The sequence below is a fragment of the Natrix helvetica genome (genome assembly GCF_964273705.1).
Source record: "Natrix helvetica genome assembly, chromosome: 5".
Classification (NCBI taxonomy): domain Eukaryota; kingdom Metazoa; phylum Chordata; class Lepidosauria; order Squamata; family Natricidae; genus Natrix; species Natrix helvetica.
Genome location: NC_138551.1, coordinates 90,020,252 through 90,033,322, shown reverse-complemented (window position 1 = coordinate 90,033,322; position 13,071 = coordinate 90,020,252). Strand labels below are relative to the sequence as shown.

General features: G+C 41.5%; 1 protein-coding gene across 1 annotated transcript in view; it reads left to right on the top strand.

Moving 5' to 3' along the window:
- Window positions 1-13,071, top strand: part of COL13A1 (collagen type XIII alpha 1 chain) — a 259,152-nt gene that overhangs the window by 185,777 nt on the left and 60,304 nt on the right. The window contains exons 20-24 of the mRNA XM_081955236.1: window positions 895-921; window positions 2,799-2,861; window positions 5,766-5,819; window positions 7,973-8,059; window positions 11,525-11,593. Coding sequence (XP_081811362.1) covers window positions 895-921; window positions 2,799-2,861; window positions 5,766-5,819; window positions 7,973-8,059; window positions 11,525-11,593 — 300 coding nt within the window. The remainder of the gene's footprint in view (window positions 1-894; window positions 922-2,798; window positions 2,862-5,765; window positions 5,820-7,972; window positions 8,060-11,524; window positions 11,594-13,071) is intronic.

Sequence of the window (13,071 nt, the reverse complement as noted above, 5' to 3'; positions counted from 1 at the left end):
AAATAGAAAGGGAAATGCCATTGTTCTGGTTTTCTCTATAATCAACTTGTTAAATGTGACTTGAAGAGGGCATTTCAAAAATACCCTGTCAGCCCTGGAGGCCATCTTTCTCTTTAGATCTTCAGGGCTGCCATATCTACCCTGTCAGATCCAGGGGTGGGCAGCTACGAGTTCGCCCGGGTTCCTAAGAAGCCATAGTTAACGTTAGGGCCCGTTCAGAGAACCTCCAAATCTCACCCCTAGCTGGCCCCTCCCACCCTGCCCCTCCCCTCCCCTCCCAGGACTCTTCACATGGCCCATTTTGGATGCGAGGTAAGTGCAAGGCCCCCATGGAGGCTTAGGGAGGGTGGAAACAGGCCTACCAGAAGCTCCAGAAGACCAGAAAGGAGCCCTTTTCTGGCCTCTGGAGCCCGGAGAAGGCAGTTTTCGTCCTCCCAGAGGCTCGAGGAAAGCCTCCAGAGCCTGGGGAAGATGAAAATGGTCCCCTCACCATGGTGCAGGCAGTCGACTAGGCCACACCCACCATGGCCATGCCCACCCAGCAACCGGGCAGAAAACCCATTGTTGAAATTTTTGAAGCGCACCTCTGGTTAGATCTACATCAGTATTACAAAGAAATAGTAATAATTGGGTACCCCATTTATTCCTCATCATGATCTGTTGATCCAGTTGCAGCTGGGTAAAATTTTGCGTTAGTGAATTTCTCTATGTGAGATTTAGTGGGATTTTTAAACAGATGTAAATAGAAACTGGGAAAAAAATCTGAAATGGTCTTTTTACACACACACACACACACACACACACACACACACACAAAAATTCCATTACATGGGAAAAGAACCATCTCTTTTTCTCAATATATTTTTCCTTTTTCTTTCTTTCTTTCTAATGCAGGGTGAACCAGGGAATCCAGGAGCAAAGGTACGTAAAAAAAAATTATGTTCTAAATTTGTTCAGCCATGTTTTACTTTAGTCTCTTAAGTAGACCTGCTAGTATAATAACCAGTATGTGAATAACCAATTGAAAATAGGTTGGATGTCAAATATGTTGGATATCAGCTGAGATAGTGGGCTTCTTCTGTTTGCTGTGTAGCAGAGCTCTCCAAACTTGATGACTTTTAAGACTTGTGGCTGACTGGGGAATTCTGGGAGTTGAAGTCCACAAGTCTTGAAATCACTGGGTTTGGAGACCCCTGCTCTGGAGGGACAAAAAAGGAGAGAGTTATTTCCAAATTACACTTACTACCCCTTGTTCACTACTCATGCATTGTTCCATGTTGGAATCTTTAATTTAAAAAAACGGGTGAATTGCTGCCGGTTTTACTACCAGTTTGCAACCTATGCGCAACTCTGCATGTACGGGCGCTGTTCAATGTAAATTGTTCTTCACTCCTTCACAGAACAATTTACAGTGAACACATGCGCAGTGACTAAAAACCAAGATGGCGGTGGCCAAGCGGCAGCAAGGGAACTGGTTCGGGGGCATGGCAGGCCTGGGTTGCTGCTGTTTCTGCAACTCATTCCTGAATTCCACTACTGGTTCAGCCGAACCGGGCCAAACCGGGAGCAACCCACCTCTGACCAGGAAGCCCAATTAATATTGTGGGATTTTCCTTAGCGGAATAAGAACTATTGTGATATGGTGGGTGATTTTTGAATCAAGAAATCCACCATTCATTCATTTGTCTTACAGGCTTAGCCAAACCACCATCTATTGGCCAAGTGTGATTGGACACACAAGAAATTTGTCTTTGGTGCATATGCTCTCAGTGTGCATAAAAAGAAAAATAATAGATTCATCAGGAATCATAAGATACAACACAGTGATAGTCATAGATTACTAAATGAGCAATCAAATCATACCAGGAAACAAATAAAACAATATAAATTGTAGAGATACAAGCAGCAGGATTATAGTCGTAAGTGGGAGGAGAAAGGTAAAAGGAAGGATAAGAAGAAGAACAGTAATGCAGTCTTAGTAAATATTTTGACAGTGTTGTGGGAATTAGCTGTTAAGCAGAGTGATGGCATTCGGGGGGAAAACTGTCCTTGTGTCTAGTTGTTCTGGTGTGCAGTGCCCTATAGCGTTGTGTTGAGGGTAGAAATTGAAACAATTTATGTCCAGGATGTGAGGGGTCTGTAGATAATTTCACAGCCCTCTTTCTGACTCGTGCATTGTACAGGTCCTCATTGGAAGGCAGGTTGGTAGCAATTGTTTTTTCTGCAGTTCTAATTATCCGTTGAAGTCTGTGTCTGTCTTGTTGGGTTGCAGAGCCAAACCAGAGAGTTATGGTGGCACAGATGACAGACTCAATAATTCCTCTGCTGAACTGAATCAGCAGCTCCTTAGGCAGTTTGAGCTTTCTTAATGTAGCTTTCAATCTACATTAGAAAGATACTAACAGTGGCCATTGCACAAAGATAATATATATGAATTGCTCTGCTTCAAAGCATTATCCAAATAATATTGTGGTTGCTATAATTATCGCTACTTATTTTTTAAATCATAATTTCATGTTGGTACTCTTATAATTTATATCAGTATGACGCTTAGGTGAGTGTTGGGTAGAAAGACATATATACCCATCATCTATAAGGGAAAGCAACCTTAAGGGAAATGGAGGAAGGGGATATATTGTTTGGTACAAAATGAATCTAAATGTATCCCTTGTGAGAAGTGGGAAGGGGTAGTGGTTATATATTTGGCTCTTGGATATGCTGCAATACTTTCATTATTCCTACATAATATCTACATTATTATGTCTTTTTTCCCCTTACCTTACGAAAAAATTAAAAAGGGAGAACATGGAATTTCTGGGAAGATGGGCCCCCCAGGTTTGCCTGGAAAAAGGGGGTACAGGGTAGGAGAAAATGCAAAGCTTGGATTTTGTTTGTCTCCATTGTCCTTCTCAACAACCCATAATTCTGATCCGAGTGCTGTGAGCTAAATTTCCCAAGCTGGAAAGAGATTTCCACTGCTTCCATGGCTGAAATGTAACTCAAAAGTCAAGGCTAACAAAACTATTTTATTTTTGATAGATCTGGTTTTTCACTGAAAGTATGAAATAAATGTCTCAGCATGCTGAAAGCTCCATAGCAGTGTTGTGATGTAGCATGGTTTTTGCATGGATTTAGATCCTTCTCTGTTCTTCGCACTTTTATTCTGGGAAGGGAAAATTATAAGATCTTTTGACAAGAATGTGTGCTAGATTGATTCATGGTGGCTGGAGTACCAAGTACCAAGATTCATTAATCTCTTTAAGATTTCAAATGTTTTATTTATGCACTTTAAAAAAAACCTCATTTCCAATTAAATATGATAGCGTAATTTAGAAGCCTGTGTTTCAAAATCGTCAGCAACTCCTAGAAACAAGAGAATGGCCCTTAGTAGCCAATAATATCTTTTCCATGCAATGAAAAACTAAATGTCAGTATGATTGGCTAGAAAATAGACCTTACATAAAGATTATTCAAGAACTATATTAAAGTGGAAAGGTATTGTATGTATTTGTGAATATTGATGTAATTTAAAGCAAAAAGGTAGTATGGAGCTATATGAATAATTATAGAATATATAGAATAATGATGTATACAATTGGAAAGAAAGAAAATTGAAATAATCACTATGTAAATATGAGGGATAGGGGTACTGGAACATTGCAAAAGTGGAAATGTGGTGTAAAGGATGAAATATATTCAATGAAAAGAAAAAAAGAAAAATTAAATGGCTAGGCCCGTGATGGTGAACCTTTTTCACTTCAGGCGCCAAAAACATGTATGTGCACGCTATCACGTGCTCACCCCCCGTAATTTAATGCCCCCCAAACAGTGCCCCCTGGGCATGCATGCGTGACCCCTCCCCGCTGCCCCGTGCATGCGCGTACCACTTTCTTAGAGCCCGGGGAGGGTGAAAACACCCCCCCGAGGCCCTGCGGCAGGGGTAGGTTCCTGCCAGTTCTCACCTCTTCTATAGAAGAGGTTCCACAAATCTACCGTGTCATTTAGAACCGATTCCAGCTCCCTCCCCCCGCCCATCCGCACCACGCTTGCCCCACCCACAGCTCACTGATTGGCTGGCTCACCAATCTCCCCGCCCACCTCTAAGAGTCCTATTTAAACCTTAAAGTCTTAAAGCTGTCAAGTTTGAACACCCCTGGGTTCTTTTTTCTAAAGGGTTAGGGGTGCAAGGGTCTTGTAACTTGACAGCTTTAAGACTTGCGTGCTTCAAATGCCAGAGTTTCTGAGCCAACATTTTGGTTGCTAAGCAAGAGCGTTGTTAAGTGAGTTTCACCACATTTTACAAGTTGGCCATGCCCACCCAGTCACATGACTACCAAGCCACTCCCATCCGGTCACATGGCCGGCAAGCCACTCCCGCAAAGCAGGCCACACCTACAGAAGAGGTTCTAAAAAAATTTGAAACCCGCCACTGCCCTGCGGAGGCCGAAAACAGCCCAACGCATAAACCGGAAGTCCATTCCCTTCAGGCAAGCCTCCGGAGGGCAAAAAACAGCCAAAAATCAAGGCTGAAATTAGCTGGCCAGCGCGCACTCACGCTGGAGCTGACAGGACAACGCCCCACGTGCCCTCAGAAATGGCTGTGGTTGCTGCCTGTGGCACACGTGCCGTTGGTTCACCATCACAGGTCTAGGCCCTTCCCTTCTGCACTTCAGAATTTAAATTATTGTCTAGGTAGTTAGACCTAAGGCAGGGATGAAGCATTCATATGAGCAGAGTTAATTATTTTTGTCAGATAATGGCAGTGCCTTGATTTTAGTATCTACTGAGACCTATTAGTCACTGCCCTCCAGTGTTAATCTAATATGTTGTGAAGATAAGTTAATGCACTTTTCTTCAACATTATTAATGGATGATAATGAACTGGTATGTTACACTAATTGATAGAAATGTGTACAATACATTAAAAGTGAATGGGAGAAAAGTTGGTCTAATGATGGAATAGTAGGTGCCTCTCAAACGTTGTTGGGAGTATCATTTCTGAAGAGCTGATGGTATTATGTAGACATTCCAACCATGAATGCTTTTAAGATAATCCCAAGCAATCATGCCTCTTAGAGTGGGACCTAAAGTTAATTTAATCATTATGTAAATGTATGCATTGCAACAATTTAAAATCGAAGCTAGCTTGTGCCTGCCCAAGAAAGGCCAAGATAAGTATTGGGCCTTAAGTAACAATTATGACAATTGGAGAAGCTCTAAGCGCCAAATCTGTTCCTTCTGAAGTAATATAAACCCAATGGAAACAGGCGGTCAGTGTTTTCCATATCTAGGATCTACTCATCAAAAGGTCTCCAAATAATCAGGGCTCAGGCTAAATGTAATCCTAATGCTAACACCCAAACATTGATCACATGACCATGGGAATGCTCCAACAATCATAAGTGTGATGACTGGTTGTAAGTCACTTTTGCTAGTGCTTTCATAACTTTGAATAGTCACTTAGCAAATGGCTGTAAGTATATAAAATGCATCATTTGTGGAATGACGTCATGTTGAATGGGACATCATCTCCTCCCTTCCCATCACAGATGCCCAGGCTCTCTGGGGGCGGGGGGATAGTTTTGAGTGAGAAATCCAAGTTGGGTTTATTTTGAAAATCTGGATTTCCTTCCAGATGAAAGCTTGTAAGAGGCATAAGTAAATTGTGAAGAGGATGTTATAGTATGCTGTTTTTCCAATCCCCATTACAAGATCAAATAAATCATAGCATCTAGAATCTGATCTTACTGGTTTTTCTTCAACAGGGTGAGAAAGGGAAACCTGGGGATCCTGGACCTTCCGGAACCACAGGGCAAAAGGTCTGTTTCGTTATCTAAGTGGGAAATAAGGAGACTGGCATATTTTACTTTATTGAAAGCCAAAAGCAAATTAATTGCTGGGGCATTGCATATATAAAAGTTGGACCTGTAATGAGTTGAATTTATTCCAGGTTGAAGACTCCATGCAGGGGTGGGCTTCAAAAATTTTAAAATTTTTGCAAAGGGTTCTCTGCTCAATTGCTGGGTGGGTGGCCTCCTCCACCATGGTTGGGGGGGGAGTCTTCACCCTCCCCGGGCTCCGGAGGCTTTTCTCGAGCCTCTGGGAGGGAAAAAAGGGCGTCCCCAGGCTCTAGAGGCTCTCCAGAGGCTGGAAATAGACCTGGAACTTCTGGGAGGCCTGTTTTTCACCCTCCACAAGTTCCATGTGGGATGTACTTACCTGGCATCCCAAACGGGCCATGTGGCGACTCCTGGGAGAGGTGGGGTGGGTGGGGCAGGACCAATCAAGGGTGGGATTTGCAGGTTTGATGAACTGGACAGATCCTTAGCTAGAGGATCACCCTATCTATCTATCTATCTATCTATCTATCTATCTATCTATCTATCTATCTATCCACACAATATATTTTGTGTTGCATTTTTGCTGATAAATAAATGAAGGGAGACTAGTATAGATCTATTTCAAGCTATTTAGCTCTGATCAGCTAGCCATACCTGATTCAAACTTGGGCTGTTTTTACGTTAGGCAGTTATATTAACCTCTAAGCCACAAGCTCTCCTCCCTTATCAGTTGAGCCAGGGGAATGATTAAGTGTTTAACTTTTCAGTCTTAATGATCCATCTTTTGTCCAGTGGCTAAATAAAACCCAAAGAATTTAAAGATTTAAAAGCATATATTTTCTCAGAAAACAAACCACATATCCAAACCTTATGCCACCATAAATTGTCAGGATTGTTTTGGTTAATCAAAGGACAGGAGCTCCAACAACTGAGTCTGTCTTGAATGTCTTTGACGTTACTGATCAGCTAAGAAACATCAAGTTGCTACCAATTTGATACAGGTAGTCCTCAGCTTACAACCATTTGTTTAATGACCATTCAAAATTACAACAGCATGAAAAACGTAACTTACCATCGTTTTTTGCATATATTGTATGGCCGTTACTGCATCCTCATGGTCACATGATTAAAATTTGGACCCTTGGCAACTGGCATTTGTGATGGTTGCAGTTGTTTGCAGGGTCATGTGATCACTCTTTGCAATCTTCTGTTCTGACCTAGGCTTCCCAAGATCATGAAGCTGACTCCTCATCCTGATAAAACCTCTTTTATTTAGGTTAAAGGGAATTCCTCTCCAGCAAAGTCCCAGCAAACAGTCTTTCATGAGATTTCACCACTATAGACCTTTATCAGGCTTGGAGAGTTGCCAAGCTGATATCTCTCAAACACCATGCTGTAGAAGCAGTTACTTGGCAAGAAGTCAGGAACAGATCTTCGCTGTAATGAATTGAACTAATTTTCTCCTGCAAACTCCCCTCCCCTTTTGCTCCTCTTTATCCCTATGGGAGAGGCCATTCACCGACCACCTGTGGCTTTACTCCTGAGTCGACCCTTATTCCATAGCTGTTCCCTTCTCTTGGCAGCTCTGCTTTTGCGCACATTGGGAACAGGCTCCAGCTGTTCTTCTGCCCCACTGATATCCGACTCTGAAGGCAGCTGATAACTGTCAGGCAGCCCTGGCCCATCTCTGCCACTGACACAGAGCCCTCATCAGAGCCTTCCCCAGACTCCAGGACTGGCCCATGTTCCTCCCCAACTTCCTCACTGTCTGAGTCTGCTGGTGGGCCACAACACCTTCTGACAAGCCAAGACAATGGGGGAAGCCTGATTGTCTTAACAACCGTGATACATACTTAACAACTGCAGTGATTGGCTTGCCTTAACAGCTGTGGCAAGAAAGATAGTAAAATGTGACAAAACACACTTAACAGCTGTCTTACTTAGCGACAGAAATGTCGGGCTCAATTGTGGTTCATAAGTTGAGGACTACCTGCATTCTCCAAATGCGTTGAGACTTCTGGAGTTCCCTGAGTTGCAATTCTATCATTTCTGCAGGCAGCAGATTGTCCTCAAACGTGGAAAATAAGGTTCATTAATGTCACTCATGGCTCATTTTGTTAAATTCTCTTCAGGGCGAAAAAGGAGATTCTAGCAATGCAATTGGAGGTGGCAAAGGAGAACCAGGAACCCCAGGATTGCCAGGGCCTCCAGGACCAAAGGTGATAAATGTAGTGGAAAAGGTGTTCAGAAGTGGACTAGAAATCACTATATAAGCATATATTGGATATAGAGTTTATACAGTGCACTAGCTATTAACCCAGCACTATCTGGGTATTTTACAACCCTAACCCTAATCCTGTATTAGACATTCACAAATGTCCAAACATAATTTCTAATGTTGGATTTTCCTCCTTATCAGAGGGAGCCCCCTTGTGGGGCACTGTGAAGCCATTACCATGGCAACTCCACTGTGCTGTGCAGTAGAAGCCATTTTACGGCAGTACAGTAGAGGCCATTTTAAGGCACAACAGGCTGTATTTTAACAGAACACACACCTCAAGGGGTGTTAGGGGTGTTTTACCCCCACCATATTTGTTTCCAGAGAGTAAGTCATCTGCATACCAAGTTTGGTTTAAATTGCTTGAGGCATTCAAGAGTTATGCTGGAACATACATACATGCATACATACATACATACATACATACATACATACATACATACATACATACAGCCTTATATATAGATAGATTGGGTAGTTTTTCTATTGAGAGAGCAAGAGAGGGAGCAAGAGAGAGAGAGATTGCCATCAAATAGAGTTTGCCACACAAATAGAAAACTACTTTTTAGTTTATTTAAGGTATAAAATTCCCTACTTCTTTTATTCTGCTTGCTTCACCATCACTATCCAGAGAACAGAATGGGACAACCCGTCATGGCCAACTCTCTGCAGTCAACTTTTCATTGCCAACTTGCCATTGCCAACTTGCTGCGGGACAATTCAACAATTCTATTTTAAATTTTTTTAAAAAAAAAATTTAAATTAAGTTTTTGTCATTCACATTTCATTTTGTCCCCCCCCCTTTTGACATCCTTTCTTTAACAATTCTATTCCACTATTTTTTAAAAAAATATTAGTGTAACTCTTGTTTCTCAGTGAATGGGCCTGTGTTGAGTTGGTTATGGCAAGTTGTCCTCTGGGAGTTCGCTGTGGCAAGTTGGCTGTAACGAGTTGTCCTAGCCCCCCACCCCACCCAAGGAAGTGTCTTCCAAGCAGTGGTGGGTTCCGGATCCCGTTTGCAACCGATGCGGTTGCAACGGGGCCCAGCGTCCTCCACATGAATGTGAGCAGCGAGCGCACACACACACACACACACACACAGAGCGCACATGCATCTTACCCTCCAGCAACGCTTCCACGACACTCCAGCTGCTCGGCGAAGTGTCACGCAGGCGCTGTGCACACCATGCGCGGAAGCACCAAAGAGTTTAAAGACAGGTAAGGACGACGGGCGGGCGGGTGGCAGGCACCGGTACACTTGTACCAGGGCGCGCCACCTACAACCCACCACTGCTTCCAAGTGTGTAGCTACACGACCAGGAAAACAGCTAAGTGGAGCAGAATAATTGTGAGTGAATATCTTCCACCAATGAGCTGCTCACAGGGGAATAAATGCCACCCCCTTCTAGGCAATCAATGACCAGCTAATATGAAACACATAGCAGACATAAAAGATCTACGGTAACATGATGCAGTTCATGTTCATGCAGACTTACATGATGATATATCAATGTGGAGGGAGACTTAAGGCAGTTCCATAGTACAGGTGTTTCCCTCCCACCATCCCTCAAAGGTACATTTATAAACTGGCCCACAATCACCTTCCCTAATTCCAAGCTCAGAACACAGCATGTACAGAGTCCTGTAATCTAATCAGTGCTTTCCAATTTTTCCCCAAGTGGCCAATAGGAAAGTGGAAGGAACATCATTCAGTCAATCTGCTCCCTCATGATTACCTATGAATGCATTATATTTTAAAGCAACATAATTCCCAAAGGCCGGTGACAATGTGTAGTTAAAATCAGATCACATTACAGTAATTCAATTATTATATAAGTGTATGTATCAATAATACAAGTAAAATTAATATAAAAACGGCCTCCAGCAAGCAGATGTCAGCTCCCAGATGCTCCATTTTGCAGGCTATTGGATGCGAAATAGACACAAATATTTGCCTTGCTGAGAGAAGGAGAGAGAGGAGGAAGAGAGGAGGAGGGGAGAGGTAAGGGAAGAAAGAAGGGAAAGGAGGAAGGAAGGAAGTAGAGAAGGGAGGGAGGGAGAAAAGAAAGGGAGAAGAAGGTGGTGTCAAAACAGGCGAGGGATGGTAAACAAAGCAACCCAAACGGAATAATATAATTCTATAAATGGAATGACAAATGTATAAGAACCATGAATGTAAAAAAAAAAAAGAATAATAACCATGTGAATGTATACCTAAAATTGTATATAGAGAACAAAAAATAAAAAAACTTAATATAATAAAAAAAATATTTGTCTTGCTGAAGAGGAGCATCATTGAACTTTTTGTAATTTTTGGAAAATCCTTTTACCTTGAGATTACCATCACTTTGCTTTTTCTGTATTAAGACAGTTCTCATTTTCTGCTTGTTTTTGTTTTCCCAGTTAGAAACTACTGCTTCCCTTCTTTCTCTGCCAGAATACAATATCGTTGGCATACTTTAAACAGTTTATTTTCATGCCACCTATTCAGTGGCAGGATTAATTTTTTTTACTACCTGTTCTGTGGGTGTGGCTTGGTCGGCATGGCAGGGGAAGGATACTGTAAAATCCCCTTTCCCACCCCACTCCAGGGGAAGGTTACTGCAAAATCCCCATTTCCTCCCAATCAGCTGGGACTCGGGAGGCAGAGACTAGATGGGGGCGGGGCAAGTCAGAGATGGTATTTACCGGTTCTCCAAACTACTCAAAATTTCTGTTACCGGTTCTCAAGAACTGGTCAGGACCTACTGAATACCACCTCTGCACCTATTGATAATTCCATTACATTCCATCAAATATTTCTCCATAGATGTTGAAAAGGTGGCAGCAATAGGACACATACCTGGTGCTCTTCTTGTTTGGATTGAAAACTCATCTGAAAAATGTCCTTCAAATAAGCTTATTCCCAGTATATATTATTTTAAATAAATAAATACATAAATACCTTGTCGTTAGGGTGACAAAAATGTATGCAAGGGTGGCTTGATAAGCTATATATATCAGGGGTGGGGAATGATGGGCCTTTTATGACTTGTGGACTTCAACTCCCAGAATTCCTGAGCCAGCCATGCTGACTCAGGAATTCTGGGAGTTGAAGTCCACAAGTCATAAAGGGGCCATTGCTTTTCACCTTTGCTCTATATAAATGGAAAATATTAAATTTTTCCAAATATTTCTGAGGACTAAACTTCCATTCCTGTATTATGTGTGCTGAATTCATGTATCATAGTCCCTAAAATCCAACCAAATGCACTTTAGCCAAGAAGGAGTTATAAAGCCATCTGCTTTGTGCGTGACAAGAGTGACAATTTCCTCACAGAATAGATTTCCATGGACACACATACTTTATTAGTAGGGTAGTATTAGTCAAGAACACCTGTTCCTAACCATATATGCCTTCTTTTAGGGCCCCAAAGGTGAACCAGGGAAGAGTGAAATGGTAGACTACAATGGCAATATCAATGAAGCTTTACAGGTAAGGAAGTAGCAGATATACCATAGGCACCAGATTATCGTGGTAATGATTCTGTGAACCCTTTTATTAATTGTTGCAATTTGCTATTGATTCATTGATTATATGCCATCAAGTCATTTTGGGCTCCTTGCAATCATGTTGATATTCTCTCTGATGATGTGTACTATTGTTTGAGATCTCCCAATGGTGTACTCATTGCCAATGTAACTGAGTCCATCCATCTTGCTGCTGGTTGTCCTTTTCTTCTCTTTGTTTTGTCTTCTCTTTCCTAAAGTCCTCTCCACATTCCAATAACCCTTGTTCTCTTTCCTGCAGTCCTTTACTCTTCCTATAATGCAAAAGGATAGGATAGAATAGAATAGAATAGAATAGAATAGAATAGAATAGAATAGAATAGAATAGAATAGAATAGAATACAATACAATACAATACAATACAATACAATACAATACAATACAATACAATACAATACAATAGCAGAGTTGGAAGGGACCTTGGAGGTCTTCTAGTCCAAACACTTGCTTAGGCAGGAAACCCTATACTATTTCAGACAAATGGATATCCAACATCTTCTTAAAAACTTCCAGTGTTGGGAACATTCACAACTTCTGGAAGCAAGTTGTTCCACAGATTAATTGTTCTAACTGTCACTAAATTTCTCCTTAGTTCTAAGTTGCATCTCTCCTTGATTAGTTTCCATCCATTGCTTCTTGTCCTGCCCTCAGGTGCTTTGGACAATAGGTTGACTCCCTCTTCTTTGTGACAGCCCCTAAGATATCGGAACACTGCTATCATGTCACCCCTAGTCCTTCTTTTCATTAAACTAGACATACCCAGTTCTTGCAACCGTTTTGATATGTTTTAGCCTCCAGTCCCCTAATCATCTTTGTTGCTCTTCTCTGCACTCTTTCTAGAGTCTTTTTCCTCTTCTTCCTCTTTCTTATAGTCCTTTTCCTCTTTCCTCTTTGCTTACATGCAGAATAATTGGGGGGGGGGGGTTTACATATAACGTGCTGTAGCATATGATTAAATCACATACTTTATTTATTCTATTTTACTCTTTATTTTTCTAGAAACATAAATAAGGATGGTAGTGTTGACTATATGGGTCTAGACCAGTGGTTCTTAACCTTGTTGAAAGAATCACCCCCTTGAGCAATTGAGGAAGTTATCATCGCCCCCCTCCCACATAACCTCTCAATCACCACACAGGGAAATAATTCTTCAATTTATGCAAACACATTTTTTGTTTTCTTTAAAATTGTCATCAGGACATATTGATACAAATATTTTATTTCAAGAAATATAAAGAGGACATAAGAACAAACCGCAATGCAGGAACTAAGAATTTCAAGACGAAAACTCTGAAACTAAATTAAGATTTGAGGAAAATATATATTCATGCACATTGTAAAAAGGGTTAAAAAGACACAAAGACATTTTTACAGAAGGAAAGCAACAAAAATCAGAGCAACAAA